This window comes from Eurypyga helias, unplaced genomic scaffold (assembly GCF_000690775.1).
Source record: "Eurypyga helias isolate BGI_N326 unplaced genomic scaffold, ASM69077v1 scaffold26244, whole genome shotgun sequence".
Lineage (NCBI taxonomy): Eukaryota > Metazoa > Chordata > Aves > Eurypygiformes > Eurypygidae > Eurypyga > Eurypyga helias.
This window is the reverse complement of record NW_010244808.1, coordinates 16,879-36,522: the sequence shown is the minus strand read 5'-3', so window position 1 is coordinate 36,522 and position 19,644 is coordinate 16,879. Positions and strand designations below refer to the sequence as shown.

General features: G+C 46.0%; 1 protein-coding gene across 1 annotated transcript in view; it reads right to left on the bottom strand.

Annotated features, from left to right (window-relative positions):
- Positions 1 to 4,315: 4,315 nt before the first annotated feature.
- LOC104508310 (glutaminase kidney isoform, mitochondrial) overlaps positions 4,316 to 19,644 on the bottom strand; it is a gene marked incomplete at its 5' end in the record, with an annotated part of 28,936 nt that continues 13,607 nt past the window's right edge. The window contains 4 exons of the mRNA XM_010149882.1: positions 4,316 to 4,650; positions 5,002 to 5,065; positions 5,212 to 5,288; positions 6,366 to 6,427. Coding sequence (XP_010148184.1) covers positions 4,494 to 4,650; positions 5,002 to 5,065; positions 5,212 to 5,288; positions 6,366 to 6,427 — 360 coding nt within the window. The remainder of the gene's footprint in view (positions 4,651 to 5,001; positions 5,066 to 5,211; positions 5,289 to 6,365; positions 6,428 to 19,644) is intronic.

The following is a 19,644-nucleotide window of genomic DNA, read 5'->3' as shown; positions in this document are numbered from 1 at the left end:
GCAAGGAACAGGCTGGTTTCTCCGCATGCTGGAAGGTGACTAACAGCTCACCGTTGAGAGGCAAGGTTGTCTGAGCGGCCGGTCGGTAGGAGGAGGGCAGGCACCAGCGCAGACTGCGGGTGAGCAGGCAGCGGGACTGCAGCCCCTCCTGCTGGTCCCAGTCTCTGAGCAAAAGCTCGAGGGAGAAGATTTCAAGGGCCTAGAGCACGTGACATACATATTTACACGGAAAGCACTGCTCCACAGACTGACTGCGGTGCCCCGGGTTACTGAGGTTAACAACCGAGTGCTACGGAACATCGCTACAGTTAGCTTTAATGCTTTTAACTTCTTAGAACTCCCTGAACGCGTATCTGTGTTGTAACACAAAAACGGGGTGTGTTTCGTAAGCTACACGCTGTACCCACGGTCCATTGTTGGTTTTCATTACTTCTGGATGTCAATTTTATCATCCAGGATGAAATATTGTGAGAATATTTAAAGCAAGGGCCTTATTCATGGCTTTGTTTTTACACAGCCAGGAGTGGAGAAGCAATGTTTGTTCCCCCATGGCACAGTCTTCCGCCATTTCAAACAGTTGGAACTGTCAGTTGACACTTTAGTCCCTTCTCTCGTGTTTTGGCTACCTGTGTTGTAAAGGTGATGTGTCTGCCAGGGGTTTAACTGTACATCCCAGCTCAAACTGTTTCTGCAACTCAACACTTACAGCTCTGCAGCCTAAGGCAGCACAGACACCCCCCCGTCGCCGCATTGTGGCAGGTCAGTCCGCAGTAGAGAGTTCCTAGAAGGTGGCTGTTAGAATATATTTCTAATATTCTTGCCTGTATCACGTCGCTGATTTTTCTCCCCCAGCCAGACTTCAATAAACTCATCCTGAATTTCTGTTTTGGTTGATCAGTGGGGTAACTGCGCTGTAGCTAAACAGGGAGCTGCCAAGCGGGCCAGCTGCTGCATCCGTTTGCTCCCGGGCCTCACACCTGTCAGGCTTTGGCACACACAGCCAGAGAGGAGAAGGAAAGAAAGCGCTGGTGAGGTAGGACAGCAGGAGTGAGGAGTAGGCACGAGTGAGTTAGAGCCGCTGAGGGCACTGGGCCTGTCCACTCAGGAATCCCAACATGAGCAAAGAGCAACCAAAGGAGACAGCTCGAGCCGTGTAGGTTAAAAAAATAAAAGGCAGAGCTCGATCAGATAAACTCATTCAGATTTCCTTCAAGCTTTGCACAATGGAAGTGACCAAAGCAAGCTTTCCTGGACAGCATTCCCCACGCCCGATGGCTTATTTCAACATCAGTCAGGGAGATAACCAATAAAACCCACCACCACCATCTGGGTATTTCCGTTTATTATGCTGTAAAAAGCAACACTATCTGGATTTTATTTCTTAAAATAAATAACTTTCATTTTCAGAACCAGTACAGCTCAAGTTTAGAATCATTCATGGGAAACTGCTAGAAATACATTCATCACTGTCTCTTCCCAACACGGAATCTCGAAGTCAAGATCAGCCCGGTCAGCTAGAACGACCAGAAGGGCACTGCCAGTAGGTGTCATCACTGGCAGTCCAGCCCCAAAGCAGCCCGGTACAACGCCTTTTGTTCACACAGACAGGCTAATTAATGCTAAGACTACCACAATATTTCTGAGTACAAAGCATTAAGTTAGCGTAACGATTTTGGGTTGTGATACAGAACACGTATGACATAAAAACAAAAGAGTGGAGGGATCCTCTCTGGAGCATAAGGAAGAGAAGACAACCAAAAGCTATTCACGGGAAAATCTACGCGTCAGTGTCATGAATGATAAACAGCCAAACCAATGTACTGCATATATTAATATTGACCAATAACGCCATGTCTAAGCAGCTGTGTCGCCGGAGTGGACGTTACAAAACGACGCGTCTTCTCGCGCCGAGAAAATACTAGAACTACCCAGCAAAAATGCACGGAAGCTAAGGCCAGCCACGAGCACTCTGCATCACTCAGGAAAGCGTCAACATTAAAGATCACGGCTGTCCCGAAACTGAACTCGGTTAAAATGCTGCCTTCTGGGTTTTTTTGGTATGTATGTGCATTACCTAGTATGCTTATCTTTTTAAAATGCCAGTTTGAGCAATGCAAATTTCAGTTAAATAAAGCTAAATCAGGTATTTTTCTGAGAAGCTGAAGGATATAGTTTACTAGGGGAAAAAAAAACAGGGAAGCAGCCAGATCGGCACAGAGATACGGCATAAACTAAACGAGTCCATCTGACAACATTCCTCTGCGCTGAAGTTGACAGACGTGTTGTTAGAGAAAGCGTTGGAACTGAGGGGAGACGAGGCCTTGTGCTCCTCAGTGACCGACGGGGCTCAACGAAGAGCCAGAGGCCGGTTTGTTTAGTTCTCGGTGAGAACCAAGGTGGCTGTGACACGGGATGCGGAAAGAACAGGTTAAAAGCCTTCAGAAAAACAGCCGATCTTCAGGAAAAGGGGGAAAAAAACCACAACAAGCAGCTGTAGAACAGTAAGATTCTTCAGAAAAAGTGTTTGATAACCACAGCTTCGAAATGCGATTCCAGGGCTTGAGACTTCAGACTCTTCCAAGATCTCACCCTCACCAAGACAGTCCCTGCTCGTGATGAGTATCAAGCACTCCTCCCTGTGGTTTGTCCCCCCGGGAGGGGGGCAGTATGGCAGCGTATCGACGAGAGACTGTACAGGAACCCGAGGGGATTTCTTCTCAGCTATCCTGACCTGCCGGGTCACTCCGGAGAAGCTCCTTCTCCCTAAGCCTTAGTGCACCCATTCGCAAAAGGAGGATAACGTGGTTCAGATCGCCTTTATATAAAGTGCTTGGGCCATTCTAGAAACAATTTGCGCGTTATTTCAGGAGGATTTTGGCGCCTGAAGTGAAAATTTGACCTTTGCTATCTACCACGGACTTGCGCGCTACGCGCTAGGATAAAATCAGCCCTATACACAGCTCTCGATCTCCTCTTCGTGTGCGAAACGACTCTGGCCCACAGTTCTTGTGCTAAAACTCTTGCCTACGTCTGTGGTGCATCGTGAGTATCGAACCCTTACCTTCGCCTGACTGCCCACCTCTCAGGTTTTACGCCACAGCGTTGGCAGAAGCGATTGCACGGGGGGGAGGGAGCTGTCGTCAGCTTGTACTCCCGCAAACAACAGATCCCTGCATCTCCCACGGCGGGGCGCGCGCCAAGCTGGCTTCCGTGGCAAGACAAGAAGTGCCAGCGTTCACCACGGAAGGCATCGCCTACTTGTGCTCCCGCTGCCGAACTCCCGTCCTCCACCAGTGAGCCCCCGCCGATGCAATATCCTGCTCCCTGGTTGGCGGCAGTGCAAGAAGAGAACGTACCTGAAAAATCTGGCTTACCTCCTGCTCTGCTCGTGCTTTGACTGGCTCTGTGCTCCTTAAAGCTCTTTCACTCCACCCGTGTTCCTTACTACAAGCCTAAAGTCAGTCAGATCCACAGGTACTATTTGGTTTAGTTCGCTGCCTTTCACGTTTCCATTCCCTCGCTGGTTCCTGTGTCCCCCCCAGGAACACACACGGGAGCCCAGGAGGGGGTTTTACCCCTAAGCACGCACAGGGGAGCCCAGGAGGGAGGTTTCTGCAGCTTGCCAAGGCTTGCCGTAGTGCAAATACACCTGCGAGGAACGTGACCGCACAGGGTGGAAGCACCCGCTTGCCCCGCTTAGGGGGAAAGTACTTGAGCAGCTGAACACGGAGAGAGGTCAGACAAAGGCAGTGGAAAGAAACACTTCCAAAACAAAACCAGAAAACCCACTACACGCTGTTAGATGTTACAAGTGACATTCCCCTGTGCCATTTGGTCAAACAAACCTTAAAACAGATTCCCTGACAAGACTATCTCTAAGGACAAGCCTAGACCACTGACAACTGTCACCTATATGCTCTCTTGATACTTCCATTATGTAAACAAGGTTGTGTGGAATTTTTTTTTTCCTTTTTTTCATCATTTTTTCCCCTAAGATAAGTGCAGATCCTTACTTAACACACCCAGCCTAAATCTACATCAGCATCCTCAGCTTTTGAAAAACCTCACTGACGCTCATACCCGACAGTACTCTGGCTCATCCTGGCCATACTGGAAACAGAGGGCTATAGGAACAAAAACTCGGCAGAAGAATTCCTGACCACAGACGAGAGTTCACATAGAACACAAAAATAAATTAGAGTAGTGCACAGTAAAGCCAACAACAGCTAAATATTTTTATACATCAATTATATGCAGCATGAGGTAATATTGCTCACATTATGGAGGGAGATTCTTAGTTGGTTTTGTTTGTTTTGAGAGAGATTGGATTTGTCCTGTGCGTATAGAAACTCCTGTAACATAACACTGAAGTAACAGAGACTTCTGTAAAATATATACCACTATCAGATAGAAACACACACGCTCTTCATTACTTATGTATACCACAATTAAATAGGTAAGTGATTGGGTTCTTAGGATCTAGCTGAACATGATTATAGTAAGCCGTCTAGATTTTTATGGACCGTTCGGTTCTCCTTGCCGTTGTTGGAATCCTCTGACGGCGTATACTGGACCTGATATTCTTGAAGAATTTTAAAGACATCGTGGTGTCCAAAATGTAAAGCTTCGTCCATGGGAGTGTTATTCCACCTGCAGGAAGGAGCACGGTATTTCTAAGATTGGCACGTATGCACAGAGCCAAAAGCACCAAAACCCTAGTTCTCGATGTTCTGCGACAATAATTAAGCCCAGAGGCCACACTAAGCTCAGCAGCCATGAAAACACTTCCTGAGCTGAGCATAACTTTTAATTAGTGGTTTTAATCACCACTTTTTATTCCCGTTTGCAGAACCTACAGAAAACCAGGAGGATCCCGCTCCCTCTGCTTCCGTGTACAAGCTCCACGCCTTCCCCTCTTACTGGACAGACACCCCTCCCCACAGGGGCTGGAGGGGTGCAGTCAGAGCACGTCTCCTCCAGCCTGCCCATAAACCCACTCACCTGTCTTTGGGGAAAGGATTCACTTTGCATGCTTCCAGCAGAAATTTAACAACCTCCACGTGTCCTGTAAAAAAGCAGGGCTGTGAGTGTATGCATTTAACACGGATCGACGTCCCTATGCGTAGAGACAAGAAATCCTGGGGAGCAGGTACGTGTGTATGCAGAGCGACGATGCTCGTTAACAGCAAGCCGCGTGCGAGGAGCCGTTACCTTCTGCAGCGGCCACGTGCAGGGCTGTTCGTGAGTCATAGTCTCTCTGCTCCATATCCATTCCTGACAGAGCAAACCTAAAAAAAAAACCAACCCAAAAGCGATTACAGAGAAGTCTTACATAAGTAAAACACGTTACAAAGCTAGCGTGGGACATTCACCCTGTGCTGAAGGGATGACACATCCGCTGCCGAAGGAGAGGAACGGTATCGAGCACGCTGTACCTTCAGCTGCAACAGAAGGGGCCCCCGCTGCTTCGGCCTTAAAAATAAGGGGCTCAGCTCTACTCCTGCTCTCTAGTTGTTACAAAGGAATATAACAGGTCTTTGCAGGAATCCCAACAGTGAACACATCCAATTTACTATCCAACAGGGACAAGCTAAGTCATAAAGGCACAGTAAATTTACGCCAGCGGAGGACATCCAGCAAGGACTCCCAACTCAGAAACTCTTGGACAGCAGTATGGTACTGGGAGAGACCCTCCGTCACACCACGGTGTGCTGGGACAGAAGAGCTGGACTCTACAAGTTTTTCTACCCCTAACTGTATTCAGGTACATCTGAGCCAAATTAGTACCTTTATTTAGTCTCCTACAACTATGACTGTAAATGCTGCCGGATTCTACTCCGGATTAGAAAGCAAAGCTGGACTTCCTAACCTCTCCAACAACAATGTGCGTTTTCCACCCTGCACTTTGGTGGCAGTTTCAGAACTGAACCGTAAGGCAGGTGAGTACAGCCCCGACCTTCTGCCACCACTATAAAAAATGGTTGAGGAATTTGATTTCCGTACAGTCCAAAGAAACAGAAAAGAACGGGGTTAACAGGATAGTGTGAGGGTTAATTTTTTGATGCTTAGGTGGGGGTTGTTGGCTGTATTTCGGGTTGGTTGGTTTGTTTTTTTCAAGATACATACTTCTCTATGCATAGGTAGGGTTTTTCAAGCATTTCTTTCCAAATGCATTCAACCAGAGAAGTCAGGCAAAACCTGAGCTATTAAAATACAGTAATTTGGAGTGTGCAAACACAACACATTGAACCTCCAGTGCAGCTCGGATGTCCCTAGCACGGGCACAGTACACACTCGCAAGTAAACAACAACAGCAGGTACCAAACCAGCAGCTCTCCTACTGCCAACCCCTCACGGATGTTTACCTCCGGAGCGCAGACACATCCCCCGTGTAGGCAGCGAACAGCAGATTTATCACAGACTTCACCTACAGAGAGAGATGAAGGCCACTTTATTTAGCTTCTTTCCTCAAAACGAAAACAAACAGAAAACCCAAAAGAGCCCAGTGTGGTCAGGCAGTCCAGTGTTTACAAACCTCTTAATTTTACCCTCTTCCCTGGCCACGTTTTGCGGTACAGGGTAAAACACTGTAAGAATTCAGTCCAGCCTGATTTGCCACCACTACTTTTCTGTCTGTCTTTCCAAGGTTGAAATTGTAAGGACAGTAATAGAACCAGAAAGCATGCATTTCTGATCTATTATAAAAAAAGATGATCCTTGCTGCATGGACAAATCATAATTTGTCAGAGGAGACTCAATGCTAAGGGAAATCTATGTTAGCAGAAGAGATGATACTGGGGTTGTTTTGCATTACAGATTTTCATTGCAAACATCTAACACAGAGGCTTTCTTGAAATCAACTCCTTTATGCAATTCTATCACATAACGAACCACTACGAGAAAAGCAAGGTTTAGAGACAGAAGTAGGATCTTTTGATATAACATCAAATAACCTCAGTGAAGCCCCAGACAAGTAGTGATTTTCTCAGCTGTATTAATTACTCTAGTAAGAAACATCACTGTTAGTCTACAAACCTGGCCCCACACACATTTTCAACACGTCTCAGCTGTAAGAACTGTGCAAGTTTTAATGAGGGACAAAATCAACAAGATAGACAGCTTTGAGCATCTCGTATCACAAACAGATTTAGCTGCTTCGGGGCACTGCTGCACAGAATTTTCCAGAAAACTTTAAACACTGCATTGCTTTTTATGTTGCGTCTACAAAGTTCTGTCACTGCCACCAGCCAAGTAACAGAGAGGAGAAAACTGATGCTGCACTGACCTTCCACAACAAGGAGAGACAAACCAAAAAAAAAATCACCTCCCTCAAGCCAGTCTCCCACAGGTTTCTGCAAAAACACTGGCCTATTTCCACAGGGCCACAGGTGAGCAGACATCTGCGCCTCTTAGAAACCGAACATCCAGGCGGTGAAAGCAGCAAGGAGAGGTTTCTCAGGGATACTTGTGTCCCCCAGCATTAAAAGAAGTCCCAGACCACCTTGTATTTTCACCTTCAGGTTAAAATCATGGAATGGTTTGGATTGGAAGGAACCTTAAAGACCATCTAGTTCCAACCCCCCTGCCATGGGCAGGGACACCTTCCACTAGACCAGGTTGCTCAAAGCCTCATCCAGCCTGGTCTTGGACACTTCCAGGGATGGGGCATCCACAGTTTCTCTGGGCAACCTGTCCCAGTGCTTGGCACAGGTTAGCAGGTCTCCGAGGCCTCAGGCACAGCCAGAGGAATCTACAGCCAACTCAGCTGAGTGCTGGTAAGTCCTGTTTCTCCTCGGGGATGGCCCAGTGACCGCAACCTCCCGAGTCCAACTGCCTGTTCTGCAAGCCTGTGCGTAAGAGCTGGAGCAGCACAAGAAAGAAAGATCAAGACCGCTGCCGCTGAAGAACTCTGCCGAGGTCAAGTTAAAGGAAGGAAACACTCAGAGTTTGGAGCAGCAGGAAGTCACACCACTGCGACAGACATTTCACATAAACACAGGGAGCCTACAGCAAAAAAAACAGGGAAAACACACCAACCCCAAACCCCAAAAGCACAAACTGAGGGAGATGGAGGACTGGAAGTTACAAAGGAAAACTAGGCTTTGAAGTGACTCCTAGTCCAAAGCTCCATACTGCAGTTACTGTAAACGCCTCCCAAGCCCGTCCGTGCTCAGTGCTTTGGGCAGCGGGGCTCAGATGGGGAACTGGCTGCAGGCCGACGGAGGAAGCGCAGCGAAACGCGAGGGCTGCCGCGGCGTTTTGGGACACACACCCAGCACATACACAGCTGTCCCCACCTCCCCATAACACCCATCAAGTACGGTGGTACGACGGGATGGCTTTTGTTTGGGTTTTCAATTTCTCTGTGTACCAGCCTGAAAAACCTCACAAAAACCCAAGTTTAACTTCAGTATGAATATGGTGAAGTTGCTTGCCACAAGTGAGATTTCAGCACATCTGACTGATCTGGGAGGCTTGACCGGTACGTGCAACAGCCTTGGGGGACTGCGTGTAACGAGTCTTTCCCGGTGGAGCCGCACGCCCACAGAAGGAGACTTGGCTAAATAGTCTCATGATGGCCAACAGCAAATCCCCATGCAGGGCTGAGGTGAGAACCGCTCCTCTCAACACAGGCCCGCTCAGAGGGTTTATTTCTAAAGGCAGAAGAAGAGCGTGCGTGTTGCTGCCTAGCTGTAATCAGCAGATCTCCCCGAACACCTCACCGAGAGCAGACCGCTACCCTGATCGGCACCCAGATGGGAAATGGAGGCCCAGAGATGGAAACGAACCGCTTTGGTTTCGCAGCGAGCAGAGAGCGACCTGGCGCCTTCTGCCTGCTGCCTCGCACGCTTCAGCGTTGTTAGAGATGAACCCAGCCCCAGGCAGGAACCAACCCCAAGCAGGTGGCCACGCTGGCCCCCTGGCCACGCCGGGCCCGTGTGGCTGCCCGCTCTGCTACTGCTGCCATGGCTCCAGCACAGCAGCGTGAGCTTGGCGCGGGAGAGAAAAGCCAAACAGCTGCGCACGCAAGGAAAACAAATCCTTTGGAAAAAATTAATTTAGCTCAGAGCTGGATTAATTCCATGAGAAGCTCTTAGCTAAAAAGGTCACTGAATCCGGATTTTAATTTCCTACTGTGTCCTGCTTCCTGAGAGCATCGTGCCCCCCCCCCCCAAATGTCTTTGAAAACATTACAGAATGTACAGGCTAAAAAAATATTACTCCCAATTTCACTGTTTCCTCAGCTGGCTGAGGAATAGTCAAGCCCAGCAGTTTAAAATGTGCTGCTAAAGGCCACACAGACAAGGCTAAACAAACAAACCCCTCTGATCTTTCCAATGCTCTTTACGTGATACTCAGGGACAACGCTGCAGGTCAGCCTTCAAAAAAGGTGTTCGAAATACCGGGGGGAGAAAAGGTCGTTTGAGTGCACACTGTTTCTCAAGAACTCTGCCATATCTGAACTTCACCAGACCCAGCGTGGTGACAAGGGACGTCCAGATGCAGCAAGGGGGAAGAGGAGGGAGTAGAACTAGCTGAGAAAAAGGCCAGCACGCTCTTCTCACGTCTGGATTTTGGTGCTCCAAACAGGACACCTTGTTGCCATTAGGGAACCCTGCCCTCCTGGCCAACTGGCTCAAAGAATGCAGTTTTAAAGGCTTGCCTGCCCAGCACAGAGGTGTGGCAATAAACGGGGATACAAACTTCAGCTCAGGGCTCCCTTAATGACAAGTAACTGTCAGAGTGAGCCTCTGTCTCTGATGCATGGCCATCTTGGAGCAGATCCCGCGTAAACGCGACACTCCTGGGGCATAACAGCACCCAGGCTCCTGACAAATGCTCCTGGCTGTGGGAGAGCTGCGCTGGTGGGACCAGAGCTCTGTGGCTCTTCAGCGCTGCAGAACACACCGGAGAAATTACGCCATCTCGCCTGGAAGCGTCTCCGAGGCGCAGTTCTCCACACCACTCAAACCTCCTGACGCTGCAGCACAGTTCATCTGCATTTACGACACCTTGGCTGTCTTCCCTTGGCACCTGCGCCAACAGCCGAGGGTGATGCAGCTCAATTCCCCGATTTACACAGAACGCCTGACAGACGGTCTTCTGAAACTGCGGATCCCGGCAACACATTGTTACCAGCAGGAGAAAGACGAGTGCGCAAAGTCCTCGGTAATATCTCTTGTAGTCTCTCCTCACCTGGCTGAAAGCCACCCCTGCTTGGTAGCCAGGTCAGACCGACGTACTGGACACAGGAGCAAAGGCCCCGCTTGCCAAGAGACGCTGCATGCGCCTCCGCGCCCCGTGCCGGAAGGGCTGCGGCAGCCGCTGCTGTACGTGCTGGGCTTTCGCACCCATTGTTAACAGCACACGGCATCGCTAATCCGGCTCAGCGCTGGATTAACTCTGAAATTCAAAAAATAGATTTTTAAGCTGTCTAAGGTGAGTGTTTGTCTAGTGAACCAGGATTAACGTTTCATACTGGGAAGAGACCGATGACTACAGACCTTCACAAACGGCCACATACTGATGAGTAACGCAGGAGCAGAGAGTTTACGTGAGCCAAGTGGGACTGCACAAGGTAATAAAAAGCTCCCAAGTCAACACAAGTTTGACATCACAGTACCGCTGTTCTGCTACTTTTCCTAAAGCTGATTCCATGACGAGGGTCAGAGCATGTAGCAAAACATTATTCCTGCTCTCCAGAAAAATTACAGATTTTTAGATACTTATTTTATCAGTGGAAAAAACCAAACCCTGAAATCTAAAAGTTGCCAACACAAATTCTGAAACAGCAACGGTAACCTATTTAAAAAACCCCAGACACACGAAACAGAAAACTCAACAATGAAGAACAGCAGAAAATGTGAATCCAGAGCACAAATTAAACAACCCGGTCACCCAGTTTTTACACACTGACTGGTAATCCAACTACGCTGAAGCACAGCCTATAGATGAACTTTCTCCCTGCAAATAAGGTTTCTAAATAAAATTCAGGAAAAAAAAGCCTGCTCAAAATTAATTTTGAAGCTTTAACTCCAAAATTAAACCTAAAATGCAAGTAGTCCCCAAAAGGACAAAAATAAACCCAAGACTGATCTGAAAGATGAATGCACGTGCCTCTCCATTCAGACTCCAGACAGGGCTGCTTATCTTTACAACTGGCCATTTTTATATTTACAACTAACTTGCAATAAACCGGAATCTGCTCTCCAGGGCCCACTGACAGGCTGGTGTGGAAAAATCACTGTTCAGGTCTAAAAGACAGCCACAGGTTTCCTTAAAAACATCGTTTTTCAATATGAAATTAAGCTGGTTGTTGTACAGAAAGGAATCTTGATTGAAAGTCAGTATCTTTGCAACCGAGCTTCTGCATTGTTTCCCCTGAAACAAAGTGAAAGTTATTACCTAAGGGTAAGTAAAACGTTTCCTTTTAAAAACTAAACCTGAACTGTAAACAAACACCCAACTCCAACAACAGGGGTTTGTCAAAAGCACTGAACTCGCGCTCTGCCCTCCCACTGCAGTTTCTCACAGCTTTTAAAACTGCCAGTGTGGGTCTGGCACAAGCAGAGCTCTCGCATCCCGCGTGCCCCAAGGACTCAGAGGTATGTAGACGTGCACCGTGCCAGTGGCACACGGACACCTCTGGCACACTCGGAGCTCGCCACACTCAGCTCGGCATCACCTCCACGTCACAGCCAGGATGCGAGCGTCTGTGCCCACCCGCGTGCCCCGCTCCGGCACAAGCAGCCTGCCGGGGTACAACACCCGTCTCGGCCCGGTGTTTTACGCACCACATCCCAGGCTAGTTCAGGTGCCGCCCGGGTGAGGGGGAGTATTTCTATGGATGGACAGTCCACAAAGACACCCTAAGCAGCCTCCAGATCAAGCCACAACGTCACCTTATTCTACAGAAAACTAACAGGTACGTAAGAAAAGATAATTTCTCTAAAAAACTCAAGCATGCAAAAATAAGTCTTCCCCCATGAGTGAGAGCGTTCAACAGGCCACACTGACCTCTAGCGCAACCCAACGCCTCTAACAGAGCCTCCTGCCCAACCTCACATCAACACAAGGCTCACAAGGAGTTATGAAGTCAGAATTCCTAGGGAGAGTCTTCGTTCTCATTACACTAGAAGTAATAAGAGGATGGGTGAATGCATTAATGCATACACGTAGTGGCGTACAGAAATATCTGAAAATACAAGCATGGCCAGCTGTTCCATAAAACTGTAGTTTCTCCTTCAGGACTTTTTCTGCCACCTCTTCAGCCTATTTTCTGCACTACTGAGCCTCATTTCCTCATGTAATTAAAATAAAGTGCAGAAAACTCTAGAATCTGCAAATATTTACCATTCTGTGTTTTGAAACCAACACAGGAAACAAGACTTTGTCACTATTTGCCTCTGGTCCCTCCCTAACGCACCAGCTCTCAGGTCTTCTCCTCTAGATGGTGCGAGCTCCCCTGCAGCTCGGGACGGACGGCGACACCCGGCCCCGTTAGTTTTACGAGCTGCGGGTGCAGCATTTATTTTTGGAGTCGAAGCTGCACCACTACCTTTCAAAGCTGCTACCACCAAGTTTATTTTTGGAGCCTCCCCGGTGGAATTAACTCGAAATGCCACTTGCACAGTGATTATTCACACAGCCTGGGCTGTGGGTACAAAACGATCTGGCTCTCAGAACACTTGTTTATTCCTCAGTGACTGCCTCAGTTTTAGCAGCCGTGTTGAAACACAATTCGTGTCTATACTGAAAGCTGCTTCTCCCATGAGTTATGTCTAGGCTGCAGCCACAAAGGAGGCTGTATTTTTATGTATAAATACCCAGAGCAGCTTTAAACCAACTGTACCTCAGGCAAGCCAGTGATTTATTTACCCAGGTCCACAGAGGAGGTTCTCAAGTCTCCCCGTGGCTGTATCACACGGCAGCGCAGTACGGACAGCTGTCAGTCTGGCATCGTTTCGAGGAGTTAACCACATTCAGGACTGTGACCAAGACCTGTTCCAGCGCTCTGCAGCCTACATACAGACCCTTACTGCACCTGCAGAGTTGAGCTGATCCCACGGAAACATAAGGAATAGGTTATTTTAGGTAATATTACTGCTTAGTCACGAATTTGTGATTCATTAAAAACAGTCAAACGTGCTGGTCAACTCTGTATGTTGAAAGGGTTTTCTGAACTTTGAATTACCCACCCAGCTACAGAGGAGGCTGGCAGCCAGCAGGAAAAGTTATGCAGTCCTGAGATGTATTTTTTTTTTAATTGTCAAGCTGTTCAAAATCCTAGTATGCTTTTAAACGTCCTCTTGTTGCAATTCAACCTTTAAAACGGTTTCAAATCCAAATCCAATCTTTTAGAATAAAGCTGGTCGTTTTCTTCTTCTGACTAACCACGTTTTTCCACTGGCAGGTAGGTATCTGACAGGAAAAGTTATGCAGTCCTGAGATGTATTTTTTTTTTAATTGTCAAGCTGTTCAAAATCCTAGTATGCTTTTAAACGTCCTCTTGTTGCAATTCAACCTTTAAAACGGTTTCAAATCCAAATCCAATCTTTTAGAATAAAGCTGGTCGTTTTCTTCTTCTGACTAACCACGTTTTTCCACTGGCAGGTAGGTATCTGACAGTACAACTCTATGGTCCTAGGTGTGTCCCTCCACAAGTCTGAAAACAAAGCCAAGAATTTTGACTCGGTTCATTTCAGACTCAGAAGCACCAAAAGACATCCCTGTACTGGTAGCTCAGTCTCAGCACCTGCCACAGACGCTGTGCCTGTAGCTGAACACACAAAACCTTTAATTAAACCAAATATATACACTGAAGATCTCTTGACACCAGGAGAAGAATTAAAAAAACCCCAAACCACACAATAAACCCCTTCCTTCATCCTAAGGACAACTGTCAATCTCCCTTACTGGGCAATGGATGGGCTACAGTCGCACAGGGAAAAGGGCAGCTCTCCTGCAGGTGAAGGTTGAGCAGAAATGGTTTTTCTCTCTCTCTCCCTACTCAGCTACTGTTTCAAATACATTTCTCACTCACATTTCCTTCAGATTCAAACCTTCTAGAGATAGGTCAAAGTATCAAGTACTAGACTACGCCTACCTGAAATTGCAAATTACAGAGTATCAATAATGCATTTAACAGTAAACTGATTTTCTTCACCCATCTCTGCCCAAAGACTTTTTTTTCATCAGAATACTTAAAAATAATCTTGATATTTAAAAGCATGTAAAAATGATACTTGCTACAAGCTAGCACAATGCTGTAACTGTTTCTCCATCTCTTCTGCTCTATTATTTTGCATAAAATTCTAACACCCTAAAAAGGACACAGGAAGCAGAAATCAGGAGCAGAAGGTTACCTTGTCCTTCAATCACATTTGGGGCTATGAAAGACAGACAAAACCAGAATTCACCTCTTCCAATGCCAAACTCTTGCTCGTAAGATGATCCTCAAGTGGACATAAAGTTCTGGAAAAAGCCCGTCTCACCGGTATCCCTCAAAATGTCATCTCCCTACCCGTTAATTTGTACTAGCAGGCAGGAGGCGCAAGCTCTTCAGGGAGTTAAAAAACAGAAAGAAATCCTTTAACGCATCTGGAGAAAAAGCAAGAGTCAGATAGGGCTGAGCTCAGTTCTATAAAACAGCCTCTGGATGCTCAGATGATTGAATTTCATTCCTCTGTTTTTTAAATAAAGGAGATGTAGCATCTTGTAAATGAAATTTGAAGTACTATATATTTCCAATATACTCTGTGAATCCTTAAGCAATGGTTCACTTCATGCTATGGGGTTTTTTTGTTCAGGTGCCTGAAAGACAGCAACAACGGCACTGGCTGAGCTGTCCTCGCAGAAGGTGGGCTACAGAAGCAGAGACCTGGTTTCCTGACAACAGACACCGAGACTTCGCAATGACTTAATATTTACAGTTCCTGCTATTGATTAATTCTAAAGTATTAGTAAACTGACTGTTTAAATTACAGATAAGACTGTTTAATTAAAATTCATTGAGTTAAATAATCAAACAAAATGTTTACCATATTAAGGGAAACATCTACTTACCTTCAATGACTGATTCTTTCAGAAAGCCCACGCCCATCTACTCCACTCCGAGATGTGTAAACCCCAGGGGCCAGCCGGGGCTGTTTTGGCCAGCCATGTTTCTCGATCCCACCACTGCCTCCCCCAGTGGAGGCAGAAGAATCCGTCCTTCACCAATACTGACTCCAGAACTTGAGCTCCAGATGTGGAGAGCAGGACTCACAAACTGAAATGGAGTTGAGCCCCTGCATGCAAGCCTCCTCCCCCCTCAAAACCAGGGCATCCAAACTCATTTTTGTCTACAAAAAAAAGTACACCATGAACATGCCCAGGGTGCATGGATGGGGCAGTTTCACCTTCCCCAGGCCATCACTAGGGGCAAGAAGGACTCTGTATGCCATCAGGAAGTGTTGTGGGAGGAACAGTGACTAAGTGACCGAGTCTTTCCCCTTCCAGCTGATAAAACTACCATCAAAGATGAACTGGTTCAAGGGGTACACAGAAAAAAGAACACGCAAGTCAGAGCACAAGAGTCAAAGGCAGTGACTCCATCAGTATTAGATTTCAAGATCCCAGGAACAGAAGCTTCTCCAGTTGGAGGACAAATCCTGCAAGAAGGCCTTAATATTCCCTTATACACAATGACACTGGGCAATATTAAAAGCGGGCACTAGGATGAACACAGGCCATATCACTCTGCCATGGATTCCTCTGAGCAACTCACAGGTGGCCCTGATTTGTTCAACAGCAACAGGAGGCAGTCAGTAATGAATGCCAAAGCTTCCCCGGGCCTTCCATGATGATGCAGCCAGTGCCTAGAGCTTCCCTCCCCACGCACACGCACGCTTGGCCAACGACACGCCTGGTAGAAGAGCAGCTGATCTCCAGTGCCACTCACTAACAGCAACTTGCGGATGTCTTATGCTCTGCTTCACACGTCATTTTGGGGATGACTGTGTTCACTTGAAAAGGTAAGAACAATGAGAGAAACTTGATTACCGAAACTGCCTTGACCAGATTACGGTGAGCATGGTCATGCTTGGCTCTACCTGCTGTTTCTGTCTTCTTCAGGTATCAACGAATTAGTACACTTTTTACCTCTGGAGACAACTCAGAATTAAGCCTATCACTCAAAAAACTCCTAAAATGGGAAGTAAAAAATTTAATTGTCTTTCACTAGACTTAATACCTAAAGTTGGCTGATTCCACATACTGACAGGGTATTTAAAAAACCCTTCACGGACATTCGTAAACTCATAAATTGTGCCAGCAAGCAAATTTTTTTAAGCCCTAATACGTAAAACCAAAGTAGAAGAACTATAGTGAATCAGGCAATGACAAAGAACTGTGACTTAACAAGAGGGAATAATAGAAAAATCCAACCTGGCTCCTGTCCTGATGACGTAAGTTGTTACTGCTGTGTTCTTTGCCATGAACCACATGACAAAGGAATAGTAGGTAGACAAATTGTTTCAACAAAAAGTTTACTAGATCAAGTGAAATGTTTAAGGCATAAAGACTTTCACCCTTCAAGACAGAAGATGAATACCAGGCAAATTTTCAGTTTTAAGTCGTATTCATTTGCCATCAGTATTTTGGATGGAAATACTTAAATGTTGGTGCCATGTCCAAAGCATCAGTTATGGGGAAAAAAATTAATGACCCTCTCAAAGGCTTTAAGTTTGCTGTCAAACTTTTTCAGCATTTCTTACCAGCATTTCTTACCAATTAATGTTTTGTCAATTAATTATGATGACTGGAAGTTCAAAAAAGGTAAAATAGTTAATTCTCACAGAAAACTATCACAGGAATCTTAGGGTCATCATCTCATGGTATGACCTTTGGTAGCTCCTGTTCAGCCCTTTCATAGGCTAACCCCTGCGAACACTTCACACAAAAAACCATACGGACTGTATACAGAAAACTTCCCAAGGGGAACGAACACTGACCAGCTAACTCTGGATGCAGGGGAAAAAAAAAAAACCCCAACAAAAAAACCCACCAAAAACGAAGAGCCTTTGAAGTAGTGGATACAGACATGACTAACACTGCAAGATTTGGGACCAAAGGACTGGGATCAACAGTAGTCACAGGAATAAAGCAGACTGCTGATGGGTGCTTTGGTGACGCTGGCTGTATTGAGCAGATGGGACAAAAGAACGTCTGCCCTTTCAAGGACCTATTGACTATGACCGATATTCACACAACCCAGTAGAGTAATGCTCCCGCTTTTTTTTCTTTTTTTTTTTTTTTTCAGACAACAGTTTGCTCTTAACTACAGGACTCGAAGCTGGAATTATTCCCAAAATAAGAGGATGTTCTCAGAATATATTTACTGAAACTTCACAACTAAGAGACTGCTGACACCCTACAGGCTAAAAGCAGAATAGGGCAAGTCTTGACAGAAACTCTACCCTTGTTGGGAGGGTTGTTTCTAAACTACCAGGAACCACTTTCTAGAAATCCTCTTCTAATTTCTAGACTATTTAATAGCTGTCTTTCTTCCACTGGAAATATTAAACAGACCTTCCACCTCCAGTTTCATCTCCAAACCTGGGGAACAGTCCTATTATTCCCCATCAGCCTTTGGTACATGGGGCAAAACACACTCAGCTGTTCTATTCAGCTTCTCCACGTCCTCAGTCATAATTCTTAATCCTTTTCTGCAATGGGGGGTTTTGGTGGTTTTTTTGGTTTTGTATTTTTTTGGGTTTTTTTAAGCAGATTTGATCACAACAGTTTATTCTCCAACTGAAATGACATTTTAACTAGTTGTCCTGAAACAATTACAGGTTGGAGAACTTCAAAAGATAAGTCCTTTAAAAAGAAGCATGAAATGCACTTACCACACAGAAAGCCAAAGCTACTCATATAACCAAATCCAGGTCTACCAGTCCAAAAAAAAATGATACTGAATGAGTAATTCCTGAACAAACAATAAAGTTGCCTGCCTCAAGGAAAAAGCTGGGCTAATGAATGACATCAACAGGAAACAAGCAACACTATCTCTTCCTATCACCCCACTTGTGTTCCGAGTTCATTGTTGTGGTAAGCGCTCGGATCACAAGGGGTCTGAATAGTAACATGCTGTCCCTCAGCAAATAAAATACTTCCACATCTGCACTTCGCCTGTTACGCTTTAACAGAAAAGGAGAGGAATGCAAAGTTTTCAAATCCTGAAATCACTTTATTTTCAATGATATAATTTAAAAAATAATTGGGATCCAGCAGGAAAATACAGCAGGAGGTGAAATATTAGTTAGAGCTGACCAAAAGCCATTTTCACCTATGCACTTCTAGGACTTTCCTAAAGGCCGGAAGAACTCCACGTGCTGGTAAGCTCATCACGCACGGTGAAAAGACAGGAGTCACCATCACAAGCTGCAAAAAGGGAAACTTTCCACTGGAGGTTAGAAACAAATTCCTCACGATGGAAGCGGTAAAGCACGAGGACAAGTTCCCCAGTGAGATTACAGAAACCCCATCCTTAAAGGTGTTCAGCGCTTGACCAGCAAAGTCCCTGAGCACCAGGATCCAACTGATGTTAGAGCCTGCTCAGAGCAGGAGGTTGGACTAGATGAACTCCAGAGACCCCTTCCAAGCTCTACGACCTTATGGTTTCACTCTTAGGTTGCTTACACTCACTAGAACTTCCTACACTTCATACCAGCGGGTTACGATAACTACAGAAAACTGACCCAATTTAGGAAAAGATAGAGTATGAACAGAAATTCCCGATTTACAGCGTGCACAAGAGTTTTCTACCACCACATGAATATGTCAAATTCTGCATACCAGCTGTTTGTCAGCTCAAGCGAAAAGCCTACATAACTGCAATACTTAGCTGTTAAAGAACCTTGCAAAGAAAATAACAGATATTTGTTGACTGTATTACCTACCAAAACAATTACTTCAAATTTTCAGAATATTGAGCAGTTGAAAAGTAAGAACCAAATTCAAACAACATCACTGAAAAATCATGATGCCAAACAGATAAACACAAGTGCAAATATGGGGAGGGGAGAAGTCAGACTTTAATCCAAGTCTGACCAAAAAATAACAAAATTAATGGAGAGTGATCTCTAACAGAAGCACTACCAACTGCCCATCACTTACAAAATAGTAAGTGCTGCTTAACCAGAGAAGACCTGCTGTTAACAGGTGTCAGAGGAAATCTGGAAAGAAGAGACACAGCAGACAGCTTTTGCCTTCAGGAAGAACAACTGGTATGGAGAATGCGTGCAGATGACACTACAGAAGGCACCAGCTACATGCCAGCTGGGTCACAATCCGCGCAGCAGAAACAGGAAGCGCTACCATGCAACAGACACGCTCCCCAGTGTGCCCGCCGCGTGAACTAAATACACGCACGTATGGTTGGCTGGAACGTTTTGGGTGTAGAACAGCATTCTGGTCCTTCCTTCAACCCTGTTTCCTCATCAGCCTTAGGGCTGAAGTGTCAAAATATGTATTATTCACCTGCCTCTCCCTTTTAAAACACCTGCATGGTCCAGTTAACTCTAACAGCTTTACTCTAGGTTGTGCACCCGTGTCAGCTTCATTAAATTAAGTTGTTTAAACTACCTAAACTGGTGGGGA